This window comes from Xiphophorus maculatus, chromosome 2 (assembly GCF_002775205.1).
Source record: "Xiphophorus maculatus strain JP 163 A chromosome 2, X_maculatus-5.0-male, whole genome shotgun sequence".
NCBI lineage: Eukaryota > Metazoa > Chordata > Actinopteri > Cyprinodontiformes > Poeciliidae > Xiphophorus > Xiphophorus maculatus.
Window position 1 is genome coordinate 8,113,401 of NC_036444.1, and position 19,552 is coordinate 8,132,952.

At 36.5% G+C, this 19,552-nt stretch overlaps 1 protein-coding gene across 1 annotated transcript; it reads right to left on the reverse strand.

Annotated features, from left to right (window-relative positions):
* Positions 1 to 13,532: 13,532 nt before the first annotated feature.
* On the reverse strand, positions 13,533 to 18,818 carry LOC102219152 (mortality factor 4-like protein 1). The gene is made up of 12 exons (XM_005806941.3): positions 18,668 to 18,818; positions 17,093 to 17,139; positions 16,914 to 16,981; positions 16,741 to 16,827; positions 16,520 to 16,597; positions 16,384 to 16,409; positions 16,185 to 16,276; positions 15,950 to 16,051; positions 15,466 to 15,554; positions 15,177 to 15,349; positions 14,069 to 14,153; positions 13,533 to 13,991 (listed from the first exon to the last, which is right to left on the reverse strand). The coding sequence occupies exons 1-12, from the start codon at positions 18,705 to 18,707 to the stop codon at positions 13,907 to 13,909; spliced, it is 972 nt and encodes a 323-aa protein (XP_005806998.1). The 5' UTR covers positions 18,708 to 18,818; the 3' UTR covers positions 13,533 to 13,906.
* Positions 18,819 to 19,552: the final 734 nt, after the last annotated feature.

Below are 19,552 nucleotides of genomic sequence, written 5' to 3' on the forward strand. Positions count from 1 at the left end.
TGCCCAGAGTAGTGAGGAAGAGACTGTAATGGAGACACTGCAAACTGGAGTAGAACTGACCAGGATTTAACCAGTTAGATTTGGACTTGTCAGTGGAAAAGCAACTTTTATTGCTTTTCCTTTTGCATACCTCTGATGTTGTTCATGTTCTTCATTTCTGCTGTTCTAAATGTTCAAGTATGTATGTATGTCGTAGTTTTAATTATCTCCCCCGTATTGGTTCATTTTATCATCGTAGGACTGCCAGAATAAAGATACAACAGATCAAAACTGTTCAAAGGTTAATAGAAAGTTCATAGTTCATACTGTGAAGTTATCGAGGGAACAAAATGCAGCGTTGGAACAGTTTGTTGGGGTGATAACTTCAAAACGTGTTGCCAAAGCACTAACTCCAAAAAAAGCAAAACATGAGAGAAAACTGTACATGGAAAAACAGAATAAATACTATTAAAAACTTGACAGTGCTAAGATTATTGATAACTAGCAATAAAGTAAAAAAAAAATAAAATAAAATAAAAAATATAAACATACTTAAAGACCAGAAAACAAGCCTAGCAAAAAGTAAATTAGCCAAATGCTCTTCAAAAATCCATCACAAAGTTAATTGTTATACTATTCTGTCTTAACAGAAACATGGAAAAAAAGTACAACAAATACAGAATTCACAGAGACAAAAGATCAGTCAGTTTTATGAAGACAAATTAATTGTAACTGTTGTCTTAACCTCTCTTTTAAAACATAAATTAGATCCAGATTACCTCTAAATCCCATCAGAGTGTGAATACATTCTGGCAGTCATTCTGTGTTTTATAGAGTGTGTATTTGGACCAGATCCTCATAATCCTTATCATCAGTCCATATAAGGCCTTGACTCAACTTGTTTGTGAGTCGTCTCTGCTAGTCATTATGATTTTTGAACCAAGATTTCCTGGCACCTGTTTTCTGGAACCTGTTTGGAGAGGCTGAGGTATTTGCATTCCTTATTCTGAAGTGCTTATTTGGTTCAGTTCACATGCGATGCTGTAAACACCGGCTGCTTCAGGTCCTGGGACACTGATACATCGCCTCCCAGGCTGCTATAAATCCTTTTACAACAAACTCCATAAAGCACTCTGATGCCTAAATATTTATGGTTGCCTAAGTTTCCCTTGAGGGTTGTTTTCTGTCAAAGTACCAACAGCGGTAAGTCATGTGGAGCGACTCCAGAAATCTTATCAGGGAGTTGTGGTCTGGCCATCTCCAGCGGAGGAGGAACACACAGGGAGGAGAGGAAGCCTGTGTGATTCTCCCTCCATCGCTTCTCCTCCCCAGGCCTCCACTGTTAGTGGACTCAATTGACCCGCCAAACAAACACAACGCCGCATGACCTCTGCAGAGCAGACAGACAAACAAACAAACTTTCCCATGTCAAAAACCACCAGGTCCACCGCCGCGAGGGACCACACAACAGTCAATGCAAGGCAAACAGGCTGGAAATATCAATGGACAGAAGACAACAACCGATATGTCAAAGTGTAAGCCGAGCGCTGTTCAGAGGGATCAGGTGGTGCTTCTGCAGTACGTTCCATCGGTGTGTAGGTCGGACACAGCTGAGGTATAAACACAGGTGTGCTGACTGGGAATCTCATAAGGTGAACTGTGTAATCCTGGCATTGCCGGCAGCTTCTGAATGCCATGGCTCCTTGAAACAAGTGTCTCTAAAAAAGGCATGCCTGATGAGTCCTCAAGCACCCTCCCAATGCTGTGATTACTGACGTTTACCCTCTTTAATATGTGTAATTCCCATTTTCTCTGATTCACGAGTAAGGGCCCTCAGGGGGACCAAGCTAAGTGGCAGTCTGCCAAAGCTCTCCGGCTGAAAAGGCTGTAAGTCATTTTTCCCTCAGCAGTTAGATACAACGTGACAGTTTCAGGTTGTCTCATCTGTCTTTATTGCTGTTATTTGGATCTCCAAGCACTGATGATAGCTTTACTATGTTTTTTGTTATGTGCTTCCCATGCAGGTGTGAAGCATATTTGGTTTATGACTCAGTACCTATAAAAATGACTGAATAGATAGCAACATGATATTTTACCTCAACAGGCAGCGCATTGCAGTCACAAATTACCGGTACTCCTTTTTCAAAATGCTCAGTAGAGCCGTTGTAATGACTGTAGTCCAGTATGGCCAGAATAACTAATCACATAACTCACTGTAACTTGTATTTTCAAAATGCACTCCCAATAGGAACAACTACAAAGACTTGCACAAAGTGACAGTCTAAAGCTGTTGCAAAAACTTTACTGTAAAAGCCACTAAAAAGTGCTACATGCTGCAAATGTAATATTTGATAACATCTGTTGCGAAGAAAATAGAAACCTGTGAATGTGACGTGACTATATAAGTTATAAAGCCTCTTCTAAGTACCACACAATAATTTAAGATGTACTTTTTACTGCAAGAAATTCATGCAAGGATGTAGAATTTGTGTAGGCAATCAAATTGAATTAAAATCCCATTATACTTAAGAGTTAGAACATCTCAAACTTTTGAACTAAAATAAGTCCAACTCAAACTTTCTATTGTTTCTAAAGCAGATAAGAAATTATTTGAACAAGATTTAGGGCTTTGCCTGTTTCAAAATGTACAGTTAGATGCCTCCAACTGCTGTAGATGGGAAGCAGTATTTTAATGGGAATTATGTTGAATAAATGTTTGCTCGTGCATTGAGAAAATAACAGAAAATGATGGATTGAACACTTTGACTTTCCCCAACGTTTTAAAAAAAGATGAGCTTTACAAAAAAAAGTAAAGCATAAAAAATAGATTATTTCTCTCCCACCAAAATCAGTTTGTTTAATTAAAACATTTTCCCCAGGATTTTGATTCAAGTATGTTAGCCAGTCAGAAAAGGGTCAACCCAATACTGATTTAAAAGGAAAAAGCACAGTTTATGCACCAGCTAGCAACCAACAGCTTCAAGATAATTGTCAACCAGACCTTCACAGCAACCATGGATATTGTTTGTAAGCATAAGGTCTTTCAGGTGGTAAAGTGCATAATTTTACCTTTACTTCCTAATTCTATGTCTGCACATATTGTCTGCTGATCACGTACTCTCCAAATGTTACCCCTACATGTTTACACATTCAGCAATGACTTGCTTTTCCTCAGCCAATTAGCACCAAGGTCAATAAATACCACTCCTTGACTGGCTGCTCTGCAAACACCAACCAATAGCATGTCAATTATTGTATTTGAACTTCCACAGCAGCATTTTCTTTAGAATATTTTACACACACTCAACGAAAACATCCTTGAATAGGCAGGTTTTACAAAAGTATTTATGTTACACAAAAATCTACAAATAGGTGAAACCGCGAATACTGAACTGTGAATTGGCGGAGGTTCACTTGATTTCCAACCAAACATGTAACATTAGTTTTAGGTAACTTTGTGTATCAATACAATATGTTATCTTATTAAAAATAACTGTAGATGGATTATTGGAGTTTGAGTTGTGTAGCAGAGAGTGTCTTTGAAAAGCTGTTTGACAATAATGTCAATGCGGTTCAGTTTAAGCGGACAGATTGCCTTTTAGATATCCTGCCTTTCTCTTTTTAGCTTGACAAATTGTCTATAAATCCTTACTATGTGAACTCACATACATTGTAATTTTTTATATATATATATATATATATATATATATATATATATATATATATATATATATATATATATATATATATATATATATATATATATATATATATATATATATATACACGTATGCTATTTCATTACACGACGGAGGTCAGTTAAAAATCACACTTCTTTTCCCTGGAAATATATTTAGGTAAATAGTTTGCTTTCAAGATGTTTTCAGATTCAGTTAAACAATTTACACTGATCAGTCAACACAATTTTGAATTTCTCCTTCCTGCTGGCAGGAGGCACTCCACATTGCCATCAAAAGTGAGAATTTGAGAGGCTGCGGTTCCATTTAATGTCTAGTTAGAGTATTCTTTTCATCTCTTGGTTAGAGAATGTGCTACGGGCCAAACACAGAAGCCTCACTGTTGGAGAACAGCTACATGATGACAGACCCACCAAGAATGTTCGTCCGACCACCATATGTAATATAGCACCAGAGTTTCCTTATTAAGGAGTGAAATAATTTCCACCAAAGTGGTTGGTGGTGCTGACAGCTCAGATTAATGCTCTCTGTAAAACAGCCAGAATAACAACTGCTTCTGCACGCATCGTGAAAAGCAGTAAGTTTGGCTGAGGGAAGCCTGCCAGCTCTACAAATTCATGCATATTTGGGTCTGTGAACATCTGCCAGTGCAAATAATTTATGCTGTTCTCTCTGCTAAGGGGCAATGAATCCCCTCTGAAAAGTTTTCTCCAACTTCTACAGTAAGCCTCCCTCCTCCTCCTCCTCGTCCTCCTACTCTCCCTGGTGTGAAGTGGTGCAGACACACGCTCCAACCACAGACTGGGCTGGAAGAGGAGCGTCCCGAGGCGTGTGGGAAAGTCCCATGCATCACTTCAGTCGAGCGTGAGCCAACTGTTTCCTGTCTCTCTTTGGCCCTCCGGGTCAGAATACGCCGTCAAGGCCGCATCTGCGACATCCTCAGCGCTGAAGTGCGAACGGAGTGTTGCTTTGGGTGCAGGCCTCGCTGCTGGAAGGGCTCCGTAGACCTGTTCCACTGTAACAATAAATATCTCATGATATCATGGAGAAGGTGGTTCAAAACATTTGAGCTCACTCGCTCAACAGCGCCTCCAACAGCTTTGTTGTTGTGTTCCGACACAACTGTATCAGGTGATCAAACATCCGATGGGAGTCCTTTTCATATTCGAAATGCCACCGCCACCAACAGATGGCATATTAATCATTAATTGAGTCTCTGCCAGTTGTGTTTGATGTGCAGCACAAAATTCTGGGCTAATTTTTTGCTCAGCCGTGTGCCACTCGATGATGATAGACTATTTATGAGCCGAAAGGAAACCTAACATTTTCCTCTAAAATTATAATCATACAGCGCTGTGTTCCCACAGTCGGCTCAACATGAGGCCAGCTCATGCTGCATTATATCGACTTGCAAATTAGACACCAACTGCTTAAACATTTGTGTCATTCTACCTCCTAACAACTATTTATAAGTTAGGAAAAGTACCTGCAGGCAAAGAGAAAGCTGTAATTTTTTTAATTAACAGTTTGCACTTTGATTTGCACAGTGGAAATGTGTTGAGAGTTGTCCCTCAACTCCTGTATGTGTTCTTGTGTATGTTCAAGCATTCTCTGACACTCCTTGTTACTCGTCTCTACTTCGCCCTCTCCTCCTGGTCTGAGCCTGCCTCTGCCGGGCCTTCAGTGGACTGGCAGGAGGTCAGCATCAGGCCAGTCCCAAGCAGCTCCTAAAGGGAGCAGCTGTCAACAAGCAGCACGGATAGTTGGAGCACCGAGGGCAACGTTGTGGCACGTCGAGGTCAGAAGGAATCCGCCAGCCCGGAACTGACCACCAGCGCAGCTGGAGGAGAATCTGTCAAGTTTTCAGGCCTCCTAATGAGATATCAGCTCCACAGTCCTGCAAATCTGAACTACATATGCCACAGTCTGGCTGTTTTAGGAAAAGCATCATTTATACAAATACAAATTCTTACTTAAATGAAGGCATACTGTATATCATCTGTAAAGAAGTTATTTTGCTGTACATTGTGCAGCAATATACAGCATGTCACAAACATTTGAATATCATGAAAAAGTTAGATAGTCATGGTCACTCATTTCAGAAACTGAAGCATTACACATAGTAATATTCCAAGGCCTTATTATTTGTAATTTTGATTAATATGGCTTGCTATTGACGAAAACCCAAAATTTAAATTCAAAAATACTTTATTGATCCCAGAGGGAAATTAAATTAAGAAAATAGTCAGTCTCAGAAATGTGCATAATGTGAAAAAGTTATATAGCCAACTTGTAACTATTGCCTTCACAGTCTAATCATTGAATTAACTCAAAAATGTTGTAAAGATTTTCTAAATGGTGTCTCAGTCTGGGTTAGTAGACTAACCCAGACTCATGGAGAAGACTGCTGACTTCAAAGGTGTCCAGAGGACAATTACTGGAAGCCATAAAAAGGTCATCGTTAAAAGAAGCTAACTCTTTTCATTGCTGTATCCAAAAATACTGTATTCATAGAAAGTTGAGTGGAAGGAAAAAATGTGGTTGGAAAATTTGCACCAAGATAAGGTATTACCGCAGCCTTGAGAGGATTGTCAAAATTTATTCAGACTGAGACTGGAGTCACCTCATCAAGATTCATTGTGAATTGATGATCCCACATGTTAGCTACAGATGTCGTATTTCTGTGTCAAACCACTCCCGAACCAGAGACGGCAACAGAAGCGTCTTATCTGGACTATTGCTAGGTGGTTCAAATTTCTCTTTTCAGATGGAAGTAAAGTGTTGTACTTCATTTGGAAATCAAAGTCCCAGAGTCTGAAGGAAGAGAGAGGGACAGAATCCAAGTTGCTTCAAGTCCAGTGGGATATTTCCACTCAGTGATGATGTGGGGTGGCATGTCTTCTGCTGATGTTGGTCAATTGTGTTTTCTTAAGTCCAAAGTCAACATGGATATATATTTTTTTTTTACATTTACCTTTACTTTGCCAGCATATGATTTGTGCTGAAAATGTCAGCACAAATCAGAAGGGACAAAATAGCTAATGATTTTCAAAAATGAGGATAGAAATATCTTCTCTTAATAATTTAGTCAATAAAATAACATTTGCAAAAACTACTTAAATTTAACTTCAAACATGTGGTCTAACAGCAAGCTTGTTTAAGTTTGACAAAATGCTGTTAGTAGGTCTCACAGTCTTTTAAGTAGTGAAGCAGATAAGCAAGCTCAAACCATAGCATTTTTATTACTATCTTATCTCCGTCTTATCTTTTGACTCTGGTCAGAGACTCCTTTGAACATTTTTTGAGATTTATGGATAAAACAGAAGAGTTTTCTAAGGTTTCTCAAAAATATATATTGGGTTCCTGAAGGAGAGGCTTGCCAGGGCAAATGCAAAAGCTATTACTGTGGACAACAACCGCAACACTACGGAATTTATTGCAAGTAAAAAACATAAGACAAAAATATACCCAGTTGCAGGAACATGTGGAATTTAACTTAAGCCTTTAGAAATATATGTTTTCCTTCCTTTAATGCCAAGATTTCATATGAAGGCCCCGGGAAAGCCAGCTATTTCTCCTAGAACTGTGCTGACGGAGTGAGGGATTTGTCTTGACCTCGCTACTCAAACTGTCCATGTCACTTTGTGTAATGTATGTATTGTATAATATGATTAAGAAGTTAAAACAAGAGTATTCCAGTGCAACCGTTCAGTCAATCCGTCTATATATTTACTAATGAAATGGATAGAAGGGTGGGACGAACCCCTGGCCCATCTTTACTATACTGAATCAGAAACAGCCAATGAGAAAAGTTGCGACTAAAACTCAGAGTGACGTTGCCTAAAAGGGACATTAACAAAGGCTGTTTGCGCAAACAACGCATATTTATTTTATGCATAGTTCACATGTTAATTACGTAAGATTTTGACACATATTAGACAGGTAAGCATCACATATTTTACGCAGTGTCTTTGCATTGTACACAGTCACGCGATATATTCACGCATTTTTGGCCTGAGAAGCATTCCATATAAGTGGGCGGGTCTAACATTGATTTAGACAAGACGATTGGTCTGAAATGGACCTGAGGTGAAATTAGTGAATTCTATTTTTTAGTGTAATTGACATTTACATGAATTTTGCCTTTGAAATATTTACCTTTCATATTTTGGTTCAATTTTTATTTTTATTTTCAGTTGAACGAATAATTATGTAATGATTTGTCTATTTATTTGACTGTGGCACCTTTGGCGTTCCCATCCAGTAGATGTTCACACAGGGTTACTTTTAGAAACTGTAAGTGTTCTCTGCTGCCTTCTTTTAATTACTAATTTATCAGCCAATTCTGCCCTCTGCAGGGTAAAGAAATGTTGTGCATCAGTTTCCAGTCAATTACAGAACCCTGATTTATTTGTATAATTAATTTACATTAATTGTTGACTAATAAGTAAAAAGAAAAATAGTTATTTGCACAGTTAATGTATAACTAACATCTTCATATAAATTGATGTTCCTCTTAAACACTGGTCTGCTAGAGCATATTTATTGAAAACAAATCCTGCTTATGAAAATGTAATATATTTCAACGCCTCGTAAATTCAACAAAGAAAAAGATAATTAGACTTCTTTTGAGAGCAGACTAAAACAAAGCTTCCAGAGCTCTTTGTAGAGACGTCCTCAAAAGTGTCAAAAATTAATAGATGCGTTCACCCTGCATTTATTGTCCGAGTGGAGGTGTTGAGAAACGAGTTTATGAGAAAATCCAAATTAAAATGGAAACATTTTTATTTTTTTTGTGAAGAGGTCTGATCGTGCTCAGACACTCAGGCGTGGATCAAAGCAGCGGTGAGACTCTGGGGTAGCAGCAGATGAAAGAGGTACACATTAAGCTGTTTACTGTGGTGACATGAAAAGGTGTTTTAGCTCTACATTCTGCCTAATGAGGGACAGAGACGGAGGGTTATTTTTTTAGATATTCAGTTGCAAGTTCACAACGTGTTACATCTCTGCTCGACATCAAAAGTAAGTCTATTTTCTTCCACCAAGGTGATATGAGAAAAAAAGTGAAGTCCCCGTAGATTAAATTAGCATTTAACTGTTTCGCTGGAGGGCTAATTTGCACTTGGACACTAACTAGATGAGGTGAAGCTCAGGACCTTTGCAATTCTGCTGCATTATTTTCTAACATAGAGTTGGAACCGAAGATCCTATTAGCTTGCAAAGAAATAACACGGTTTGACAGAAAGGGTATTTTTGTATGTGTGTCATCTAGAACTTCTAGGAATATGTTTCAGAGAAAGGCTTCTTTTGTTCGCTGTCCATCTTTTTCAGAAGAGGTGAATTTCAATATTTGGTTGGCAGGAAAAAAAAAAATAACTACACAGTATTTATACCTCATTGTCAATCCAGGATTCGAACCTAAGATCTTGCTGCAAGGCAACGGTGCCAACAACTGTTCCACTGTGCAGCCCATCAAAAAAGTCATGATTTAAATAAAGTTTGATAAAAAATTCAACTTCTTTTCCATGCAAATTTGATAACTTGTAACTTGTTCATGACTAAAATTTGATAACTTGTTTTTGTTTGTTTGTTTTAATGATTGTGAGGTAATTAGCAAAAGGATTCAGGGCAGAAAAGGTATTTTAAGACCTGGACTGTACATTTCATTGTACGTCTGAAGTATTTTAATAGATATTTACCCCAAAAAACAAACTGTTGTTATATTTACTCTTTCTTCCTTTTGATAGTTTTTGTGCAGAGAGGATTTGCACAACAAGCAAGAAAGTTTGTGTTTGGACTGGTTGATTATTTCTATAATATAATGATAATTCTTGCCAATAAATCTTTTACTTTTAGAAAGCCTGTATATTTTCCTTTAAATTGTGCCATGTTTGTAAGAAAAATGTATTTGTGTGTTGAGAAACGGAGCTGAATGAAGTCTATATTTTTTGTGTGACATGTAAAAAAAAATTATATATTCTAGTAAAAAACTCACTAAAGAACAAACTAACATAAAGCTGCAGTGTTGTAATTCCCCTAGTGGGGTTTCTTTGTAAACACATGGTGACGGAGTGAATATACTACATGCTCTACAGCTGGCTTTATTGTAGAAAAGAAATATTGTCACAACACAGGTGATAAACCCAATGTACAAATTAAATAAATAAGGCCTCAACATGTTCTCAAGTCTCTACAGTTTCTTTCCGCCCAGCCAAGTTGAGATCTTAAGCATAAAACCACTACTACGCCACAGTAAAAACAGATGGATCAAATGGTCCTTGTCCTTTATTTGGACTGCTCACTGTTATTGGAAAGAATCTGAGTAAGAATTACCAATTCTGGCCTCCTTTCAGGAAAACAAACAGGCTCAGATGTGATTTTCCATTTTACAGGCTGTTTATGTCTTGCAAATTCCTTCTACAGAGGAGCGGCATGGCAGCTTTCATGTTTTAAAGGCCCAGGGTGACCGCAGCCCTTTGTGGCCGAGGCACTTTTCCAGTACTAATGACATACAGTCACACAAGACTCTGGCAGCGGCGTACAACCGAGGCTGCCTGCCCGTTGTGTAATTAGTCTACCACTAAGTCCCAGTCTGGGGAAACATTCACAACCACATTAAACACAGACTGAGCTCGGAGCAGATGGATATGCTCTGGAGGAGTCATATGTAACACAAATGGCTTTCATCAGCAAGATAAACTGATAACACTCTATGTCTAATAAGACCAAGCTGTTTGGGGTCTCTGTAAGATTTTCTTTTAAGTTTGCAGCCTGGTTGAGTTAGAAGGCTTTTTTAAAATTATTATTAGCATGACAACCTCCAAACAATATCCTCTTTCTCCAGAGACACTGGATCAGAGAGCTTCTGTTACAGTACAACCAATCAAAAAAAAAAAAAAGCCAGAAAAGAAAGCAACACCAAAAACAAGAAAAATACCAACAACAAATGAGTGCTAGGAGGATGACAATCCTGCCATCTGGTGGTTAAAGTAGAAACTGACACAAACTTTATAGGTGGAAGACTTTTCAAAGCAACAGCAGCTGTGGAACAGAGGATAAGTTGACAATGTGAAAACAAGTGACTGAGGAAATGACTTTGAGTGGCAAATTAAATTACTCCTCACCAGAGTCTGCAGAGAGTAGCACTCACTGTTCCACAGTCCATCCTCACCAGGATGTGCTTCACTCACTTTGATCTCTTTGGGTTATTTCAGTGAATAAGCTGAAAATCTAGTCATCCCAAAAAGTCACGTGTTGACAAAAAAAAATCAGTAAGCATTGGCTGATGAAATAAAGATGTTAGCAGGATTAAATCAGGTGACATGAAGTGCAAACATGGCCTTAGATTGAATTTTATGAAGAAAACTCCAAAATTCTGCATGTATAATTTTAGAAGAACAGAAATTTCTCACGTATTCACTCCAAAATGTGGAAATAAGAAAATAAGCTTCAACTCCAAATGGCACTGCAACTCTTTGCTGGTGCACATTTGTCTGATTTTGAGTATTTAAAAATGTGCACATTGGTCATAATGCTAATATTATGTTAAAACTTGCATTGACAGACATCAATACCCTTATCCCATGTATATTGTTTACATACACAATATATTTCTTTATTATATGCAATATACAGCTACTAGACCATAATTTGCAGTATTTTTTTAAGCTCAGGGCATTTACAGGTATATCTGAAAAATAGAACATTGGGAAAAGTTAAATATTTTTGTTACTTATTTCATACACAACCTCATGGTTATTCCACCAAATATTGATTTCTGAACTCTTCCTGAGTTAAAACATTAGTATTGTTGTTTATAAATTAATATGGACTTATTTTCTTTGCATTATTTGAGTTTTTAAAGCAAATAATCTTTTTCATTATTTTGAAAGGTTCTCATTTTCTGCAAATAAATATAAATTTTTTGCTTGAAATTTCAAAGACATGTTGTCAATAGTTCATAAAATAAAAGAACAATGTTCATTTTACTCAAACATACTATATGGCTCTAAAAAGTCAAATCAGAGAAACTGATCATTTTAAGTGGTCTTTTAACTTTTTCCAGAACTGCATATATATGCACACTTATTTATACATCTATTTCAAAGGAATTGTCAGGGCTACTGATAATTGTGGCCAAAGAAATAAGGTGAACAGAGTTTAAAAACATATATTAACAATTTCAGACAGTGCAAAAAAAGATGAATTTATCTCAAGGCTTCTCACATGCTTAGCAGTTGTGCTCATAAATCTTTTTCTTCTCTTTTGGCTTTTCCCTTCAGGGGTCGCCACATCGAATCATCTGTCTCCATATAGCCACATCCTCTAACCTCACACCAACTAACTTCATGTCCTCATTCACCACATCCATAAATCTCCTTTTTGGTCTTCCTCTTGGCCTCCTCCCCTGTGGCTCCGACCTCAGCATCTTTCTACCGATATGATCATTGTTTCTCCTCTGAACATGTCCAAACCGTCTCAGTCTGGACTTTATCTCCAAAACATCCAACATGAGCTATTCTGGTGCATTAGGACTAATCTTCGATCTGTTTTAAACAGAAACTACTAGGAGAAAAATAGTTAAAAACCATCCATCACTCTTGAACAAGCCAAAGAAGTGGTGTCTGTTTTGTGCAAACAATGTATTATTTGTCTCTCTGTGAATAATGACACCACTAAATGGCTCTTTTGTCTCTTGGTTTACATGACGGCTCAGAGGGCGGTCGGAGCTGTTATGTTTAGGATTAGCTGTGGCAGTAACGCAAGAGGAACAAGGAGCAGGTAAGTGGCTTTTCAGAGGAGGCCCCAGTAAATGTCACTCTTCCTTATGGTGTTTTTATTTTAAGCCGTCAGGGTGCGGTGAAATGAGAACTCTCTACAGTAAAAACACATCTGCTTCTGGTTAGGGCTGGGAAAACTTGGATTAAACAAATTCTTTAAAAAAAAAAAGAAAAAGTTAGGATTGTTCTTGCCATAATAAATGCAAGTGTCTGACAGATGAAACCACAAATCAGCCTCAAGCTAATATTTGGTTTCTCTCTTTTTCATGGTGTGAAGACACAACAGAAGGGGGAGAAAAACAGCTGGAGGCAGAAAGGAGGAAGAACTTGGCTTCAAAATATATTGTTTTTTTTTTTTAAAACAACAGACGCAGAAAACGATTTCCACCAACCTTTATGTTAGATGTTATCAGATCTACACTGTGGTAAAAGCCATCAGAGCAGGATATGACAGACTTGAAAGTTTGTGTCTCATAACAGACATTCAACCTATAAAATATGCAAGGTAAGCTTGTTTGAAATTCTTCCTGAGTGTTTTAATTATCAATATCTTATTCCATTCATAATTATCCTCAACAGACACCAATTCATTAAAGCACAATTAATTTTAGCTATTCCAGTTTGCTTAAAAGTCAGGACTTATAACACAACAAAAATACATCCCAAAGTGAAACATGGTGGTAGCAGTATTATGGAGCATAAATGTTTTTCCTGAGTGGATGATAAGAATTCGATAAGAGCTCAATAAGAAGCAATCCTGGAAGAAAATCATTCAAAAGGTAGCAAAATTAGAATGACTTTGATAAAAGTATATTCCTGTCAACCTCGTGGCAAAAGTTAAAAATTGTTGTTCACACACTTCCTCTAACCAAACTGACTCAGCTTGAGCTAATTTCCTCAAGACAATGAACAAAATTTCCATCTCTAGACACAGAAAGCTAATAAACTATAGTCAATATTTCAAGTTGGTAGACAGGTGCTACTAACAATAACTACATGTCAGCTTAATTAAATAAGAAATAGCAAAGTGAAAGTCAAACAAACCAAGTGGGACTACAAAAGACAGCATAGCAGGTAACGAATGAAAGACTTTTATTAGAAAATAACTGCTTCCAGGACGTTTGTAACCAGTATCTGTTTCAAGTCAGGAAATAGAAGAAAAAAAGGTCATGTCCAAATTTGTTGATTAGACTCAGACAAAAAAACAAAGTAAACAAAAAAGTGGTAATCAAAAACATAAGAATACGGGGGGAAATGTTCTCAGCAGCGTTCCTCTTGGAAAAACAAACAAACAAAAAAACCCCAACTTTATTCACATGTGATTCTTCTGAGAGCAAAAATAATGTTACAAAATCTGTGCTTCAAATAAGGTTTTTTTTTCCAACTGAAAGAGTTTTCTGATCTTTAACACACAAAGGTTTCAGATCTAACTAAAAAATAAAATCAAATTTAGACCGCCTTTCGATGATACTCTGGAGGAGCAACTTCATAGTCGCTTACATTGAAGAGTGACACAGAGTTCTTAACGAGATACCTGAAAAAGAAACAAACACTCGTTTATGCTGCAGATTCTTCATTTGAAGGCTTGTTGAATTAGTTACCAGTACTTACTTGAGAAAGTCTTGTAGATAACTGAGAAGCAGCGCAAGACTCTTCTCGTCCAGGGGAGTGTATGCCAGCATAGCCCCAATTCTCACTGTCAAAACAACAATTCAGAACCTTTGAATTGATTTTTGAATAAAGAGGTACAAAAGTGCCAAAACTAAATTATTAAAATTTGAGTCAAATGGAATATATTTTATAAACATTGAAAAAAAATGCTGCATTTATTTACTATATATTTTATTAATGGTATTACCTAAAATATGCATTACATTCACAAAACAAGCTTGTTTAAACGTAATTGTTAATGTAAATTTCATGGTCTTATGCTGCAACATTGTGAATTTATCTGATATCACCATCCACCAATCAGTGGGGATGGTTGCTATGGAGGACAACCAATCAGGTTTGGATCTACCTGATGAGTAACATTAACACTTTAAATTATTACAAATTGCACTGCTGCAAATAACTATAACAAAACTCAAAAACAGATTAAATGACCATATACTGCTTCTAACATAATTTCTAACTGCATTTAATTTTTGATTAGATATCAAAATATACCTTCACTAAAACAATTACAAATACATTTATTAACTTATTATGACATACAAAAATAATAATTAAATTATTTATGGCCTAAATTCTGTCCCGTCTGACATTTGATCACCATTTTTCTTTCATTTTGTTTTCCTATAAATACTCTTAGAAAAAAATATAATACTGATGATAAATATCACATCTCAGTAATAAGTTTTCAGTATTTCAGTAATAAGTTAAGATATCGGTAATGAGGCAAAAGGCATGTAAATAGTCAACTGATGGAAGACTGAAATATTATTTCTGCTAGATAAAAAAAAACTAATCTCTCCAAATCTTTCTCTCTATTATTTAAACTAACATAATACATTGTCAATTTAATTCTTCTATTATTTAAACATAATACATTGTCAATTTAATTCTTCTCAAAATCTCTCAACCCAAATGTAGGAGATGAAACTGAGCCTAACAGCATTTGAGATGCAGTTGAAGCGTCTGAATTATTTACTTTTGTCAACTGCTGCTACTCACAACAATTCTGTATAAAGACTCTTCTTTTGTTTTGAGTGTTTACCAAAAAGTCTGAGTAGGTGAGGCGCGCCGTAGATCTGAGACATGGCTGTGTCGGGGTGGTTAGCCAGGATGTCTGCGTACTGAGGCCGCTCAAATTTGTAGAGAAGTTGCGTCCCCAGCATGACGTTGAAATATTCACGGATACCGGCGACCACCTCATTCACAGCAAACTCCCTGAGTGTTGAAGGAAAACAAGTTGCACCGGTAAAGACATAGGTTTCGCATGGCATTTCTGGAGCTGGCCATAAAACAAATCCTGGAAATAAAATAAGATGAAGGTGAGTCTTTACTTGCTGTCAGAGTTTCCTCTTGATTTTTTGTAGTTTCCATAGTCTTCGAGGACAGCGTCAACGTTTTTTTTGGCTGGAAGGTGAAAAAGCTGAAGACAAACAAATTCAAACATGATTGTTAGAAGCTTCTCTCTGTGACTTACTTAGTGGAACTCCTAAAAGCCTTAAAAAATGCTATTTTATTGCTGTAGCATAATCTCACTCTGGTTTTATCTATTTTTATTTATTATTTATCCATCTGGGGGAAAAACAGCCACCTACCTAAACCTGTCCATATCTAAAGACAGACAAAAAAATGTATTTAAATAGCTGAAAATATGATTCTGAGAAATATTCTCTCTTCCATAACCTCTGTGATTAAATGATTAAAGAAACTGGAATCACGAACTTTTAAAAGGGTCTTCTTTTCTAGACTCTTTACCAAATGCACCACAAGTGTGGTGAGAACTCTAAATGGAAATATGACAAAATGTTGGTTATTTACCTGTTTTTGACGTGTGATCAGATCCCAGTCATCCACAAGCCATGGTTTAAGCTCCTCTGGGATTTTTACTTTAACTTCAACTCTGTTTATAAAGGTTTCCTCCTAAGTAGAAGGAAAGAAACGAAACAAAACATTGTTTCATCTGTGCACCTTATATGAATAATGTCCTTAAAGGATCAAAAATATGTTGGTTTTAGGTTCTGAACGTAGTTATTACATGAAATCCTGGACCTACGCTCTCAACAGTTGGGTCAACTCGTGCTCTCTTCTTCCTGGGAGGATGAGTTGGATCTCCTCCTGAACTTGTTCCCTCTCCTGCTCCAGGAGCTGCAAACACACATTTATTTAACTAACACGTCTAATGCAGGGGAAAATCTACTTTTTGAATTTAAATACTTTTTAATATTTAAGAGTAAAGCAACATATATACTCACTCTTCTGTTTGTTCTTTTTGGTTTTCCTGGGAAAAAAAATACAACTCAGGTTTCTGTTATAAAGTTTGATAAAAACAAAAAAAAAAGATGAGATGGAAAAAAAAAACAACAACAACATAATGGCACAATCACTCACACATCATTTTTCTGCGATGCAGCAGGGATTTTCTTATTCGGTGCAGCTCCCCTCATTCTCCCTTCTACATAATGGTCTCTAAATTGAGAAAACAAAAGTTTTGTTAATCAAGAACCTGTGGTTCTAATGAAATGAGAATTTTACAGACGATTAAGGAGAGAAAACAAAACGGATTAAATCAAACGGAAAAGATTGAACGCATGACATCATAGTGGACTTACTGATTGGCCCTCTGAAGCTCTTTCTGTTTCTGAAGATTGCTGTCCACATACTTCAGTACTCTGCTTTCAGGAACCCATTCGTCCCAGCTGAAAGAGAAAATATGATTTGAGTTCTTAAGCCACTGTTAGAAATATGCAAGTTTAGGCATTTATTATCTGAAATGAACACTTACTTCTTATTCCAACCACTGTAATGAATGAAGTATTTGATCTGTTTGTCCTTGATACTAATCTTAACACACTGCAAAGAGAATTACCAATTACTGTCAACATTGAAAAAGAACCCCAAAAAACAAAACAAAAAAAACATCAAGATGCTGTTTATAAGGATAGTTTAACTAAGGTGGCCTACCTTAGCTTCGTAGAGCAATGGCCCATGAAAACACAGCACTCTTTCACCTGCATTGGAGACAAAACAATTAAGTTCCACTGAAGAAGCTTCACACACACAAATATTGGAAAACAATAACAGGGAAAAGACATGTTATAGCGCCTGACAAACATTTTTATTTTCTTATGGCCCTACAAATTATGTTTCTAAGATTTCTTTTTCATTTACATTACATTTTTTAGTTCCTAAAAAAACCATGCAGCAACAAAAAAAGAAAAGATGACTTAAAATATTTGTATCTAATTTCTGACTCAAGCAAAGGAAACTGAACTGAGTCCAGATCATTGTGTCATTTATTTGTGATCTTATGGAGGTTCTGGAGCAATTTGCCAAGCTGTGTCCCCATTTAATAGCAACATGTTGTTATTTTGGCTCTGCCCATCTACATTATGTATAAAAAGTGTCTTACCCACTGTGTCAAGTATTGCTATGGATTATGCAGACAAGCAAAAGTACTCTTGGTTAAACTAATGATAGATATGTAATGATTACTTTAGTTAATTGATTGTCATTGTGGAAATAAATATATCCAAGCAGACATTAATTGATTGATTTAAGCATTAAAATAACCAACACAACTAAATAACGAAATGGTCAGCGCTCAGAAGGGCCAAGAGACATTTTACTTATTGGGCCAGACGGAAGTTACAAAAATTCAGAAAATTGTGTACAAATCAAAACTTTTCACTTGCTCTTTAGACCTGAGTAAGTTATTTTTTAAAGTATTGACCGAAACCAGTCAAAAGAAAAAACAATAGACAAAGATTGCAATGCATAATTTTTTGGTTGCTTGTTTGGTCCGGCTTTTAGTTTGGAAGAAATATACCGGAAGTAAAAAAAAAAAAGTCTCAAGTTGTAGTTTTTTGTTAAATCTTGCAAATAACTAATATGGTCATTCTGGGCTTCCGTACACTGTACTTCATCAGAAAAAAAATGCATTTATCTTTATTTTAGCTTTAACTTTCAAAACAGTTACTCGTCATAGATGTATATTCTTCCAAGCTGATATGATGAAAATTATGGCAAGCCATCAAACAAAACAATTCGGTTCTTGGCGGGTACTTCTGCTCTGAAGTACGGATTTTTCAGCTGTAAGTAAGCGTGGCATTCCTAGCTTACTTCGCGTTTCCATAAATAAAACCCCCAAAAAACTGTAATACAATCTGTATGTACATATATTCAAAATAGCAACAATAGACAACGGTTAGAAAGACTAAAGTTAGCAAGATCAGAGCTAACGGTTAGCTTGGTAAAATACTGTCAGAGGTGGGCGGTGAAGTCTCTCAGTAGCTAACGCTATCTGAATGAAGTGCAAACTAACTCTAAAATTAACACAACGCACTCTATATCAGAAGCTTTATTGAAGTCATGGACACACGGCTAAAACTACCAAATCTAATTAATAACAACCCGTTCTGTCTTTATTGTAACAACAATGACGGCTAACCGCTCCACCTCCAACAACTGCAATATTTAGGCGCTTTAAAGCGAACAGAAACTCACACGAAATAAACGACAAAACAAACAACTGCATACCTTCTTGAAATTTAGGTTTCGGGTCCTGTTTCGGCGCCATTCATGGATTAAGCTATCAAAATTTGGGAAAAATCTTCAGGTCCCATTCCAGTCCACCTCGGCGCCGCTATCCAATGACGTCATTCTTCTTCTTCTTCTTCTGTGGATGTTTTTTGATGGTTGGCAACCAGCATAAGGTACTTAACCGCCACCTATTGGGATGAAAGTGCAAAATGTTAAACGAAAATGATGGAATAATGAGGACTTCACAAGTAAACTGCTTAAAGTAAAGTAAATTTTTTCTTTATTAATCCTGGATTTCTAATCTTATATCTTTAACCCACCAATACAACATCTTAGAATGATGTTTGCCTATTTTATAAACTATCAATCAAACCTGTGTGTCGTACTATAAAGTCAAGCAAATACCATCTCTTTACTATTTTTTGAAACCCATTTATCTCTTACAGATAAACACAGGTTTAAACACAAATATCCAGATGTCATTCTTTAACAAAATCTGTGAAGTTAGATGGAGAAAGCACCCTACCTCTTATAATCACAAACTCAAGAGAATGTGAAAGTTCCTCTATTAATTGAGAAGACTAAGTGATTCCCTAATATACTGTTGCAATAAAACATAAATTTATCTTAGGTCTAAACATTTTGACCAGAGGTGTCAATGAATGTCTGTCACATTATAAAAGCACAAAGTGGTGGACATTAAAGTTCACTTAAAAATGACTTCAGGTTTTAATATTCTTTACCCCTATCCAAAGTTAGAAACTTTTTTATCCAACAGCTACAGCCAAACTAGTGATTATAATTAAAATGTTAGACAACCAATTGCTTTACTTGTGTAAATTATTTAAAAATGATGTGAAATGTTCTTTAATGCCTCATGTA

Bases quoted from the DNA above. Each gene is read 5' to 3' on its own strand.
- LOC102219152 (XM_005806941.3), bottom strand. From the start codon at position 18,707: ATGGCGCCGAAACAGGACCCGAAACCTAAATTTCAAGAAG. The intron at 16,982-17,092 runs GTAGGCCACCTT...TTCTCTTTGCAG, and splicing joins CATTGCTCTACGAAGCTAAG to TGTGTTAAGATTAGTATCAA. The intron at 16,828-16,913 runs GTAAGTGTTCAT...TTTCTCTTTCAG, and splicing joins TACAGTGGTTGGAATAAGAA to CTGGGACGAATGGGTTCCTG.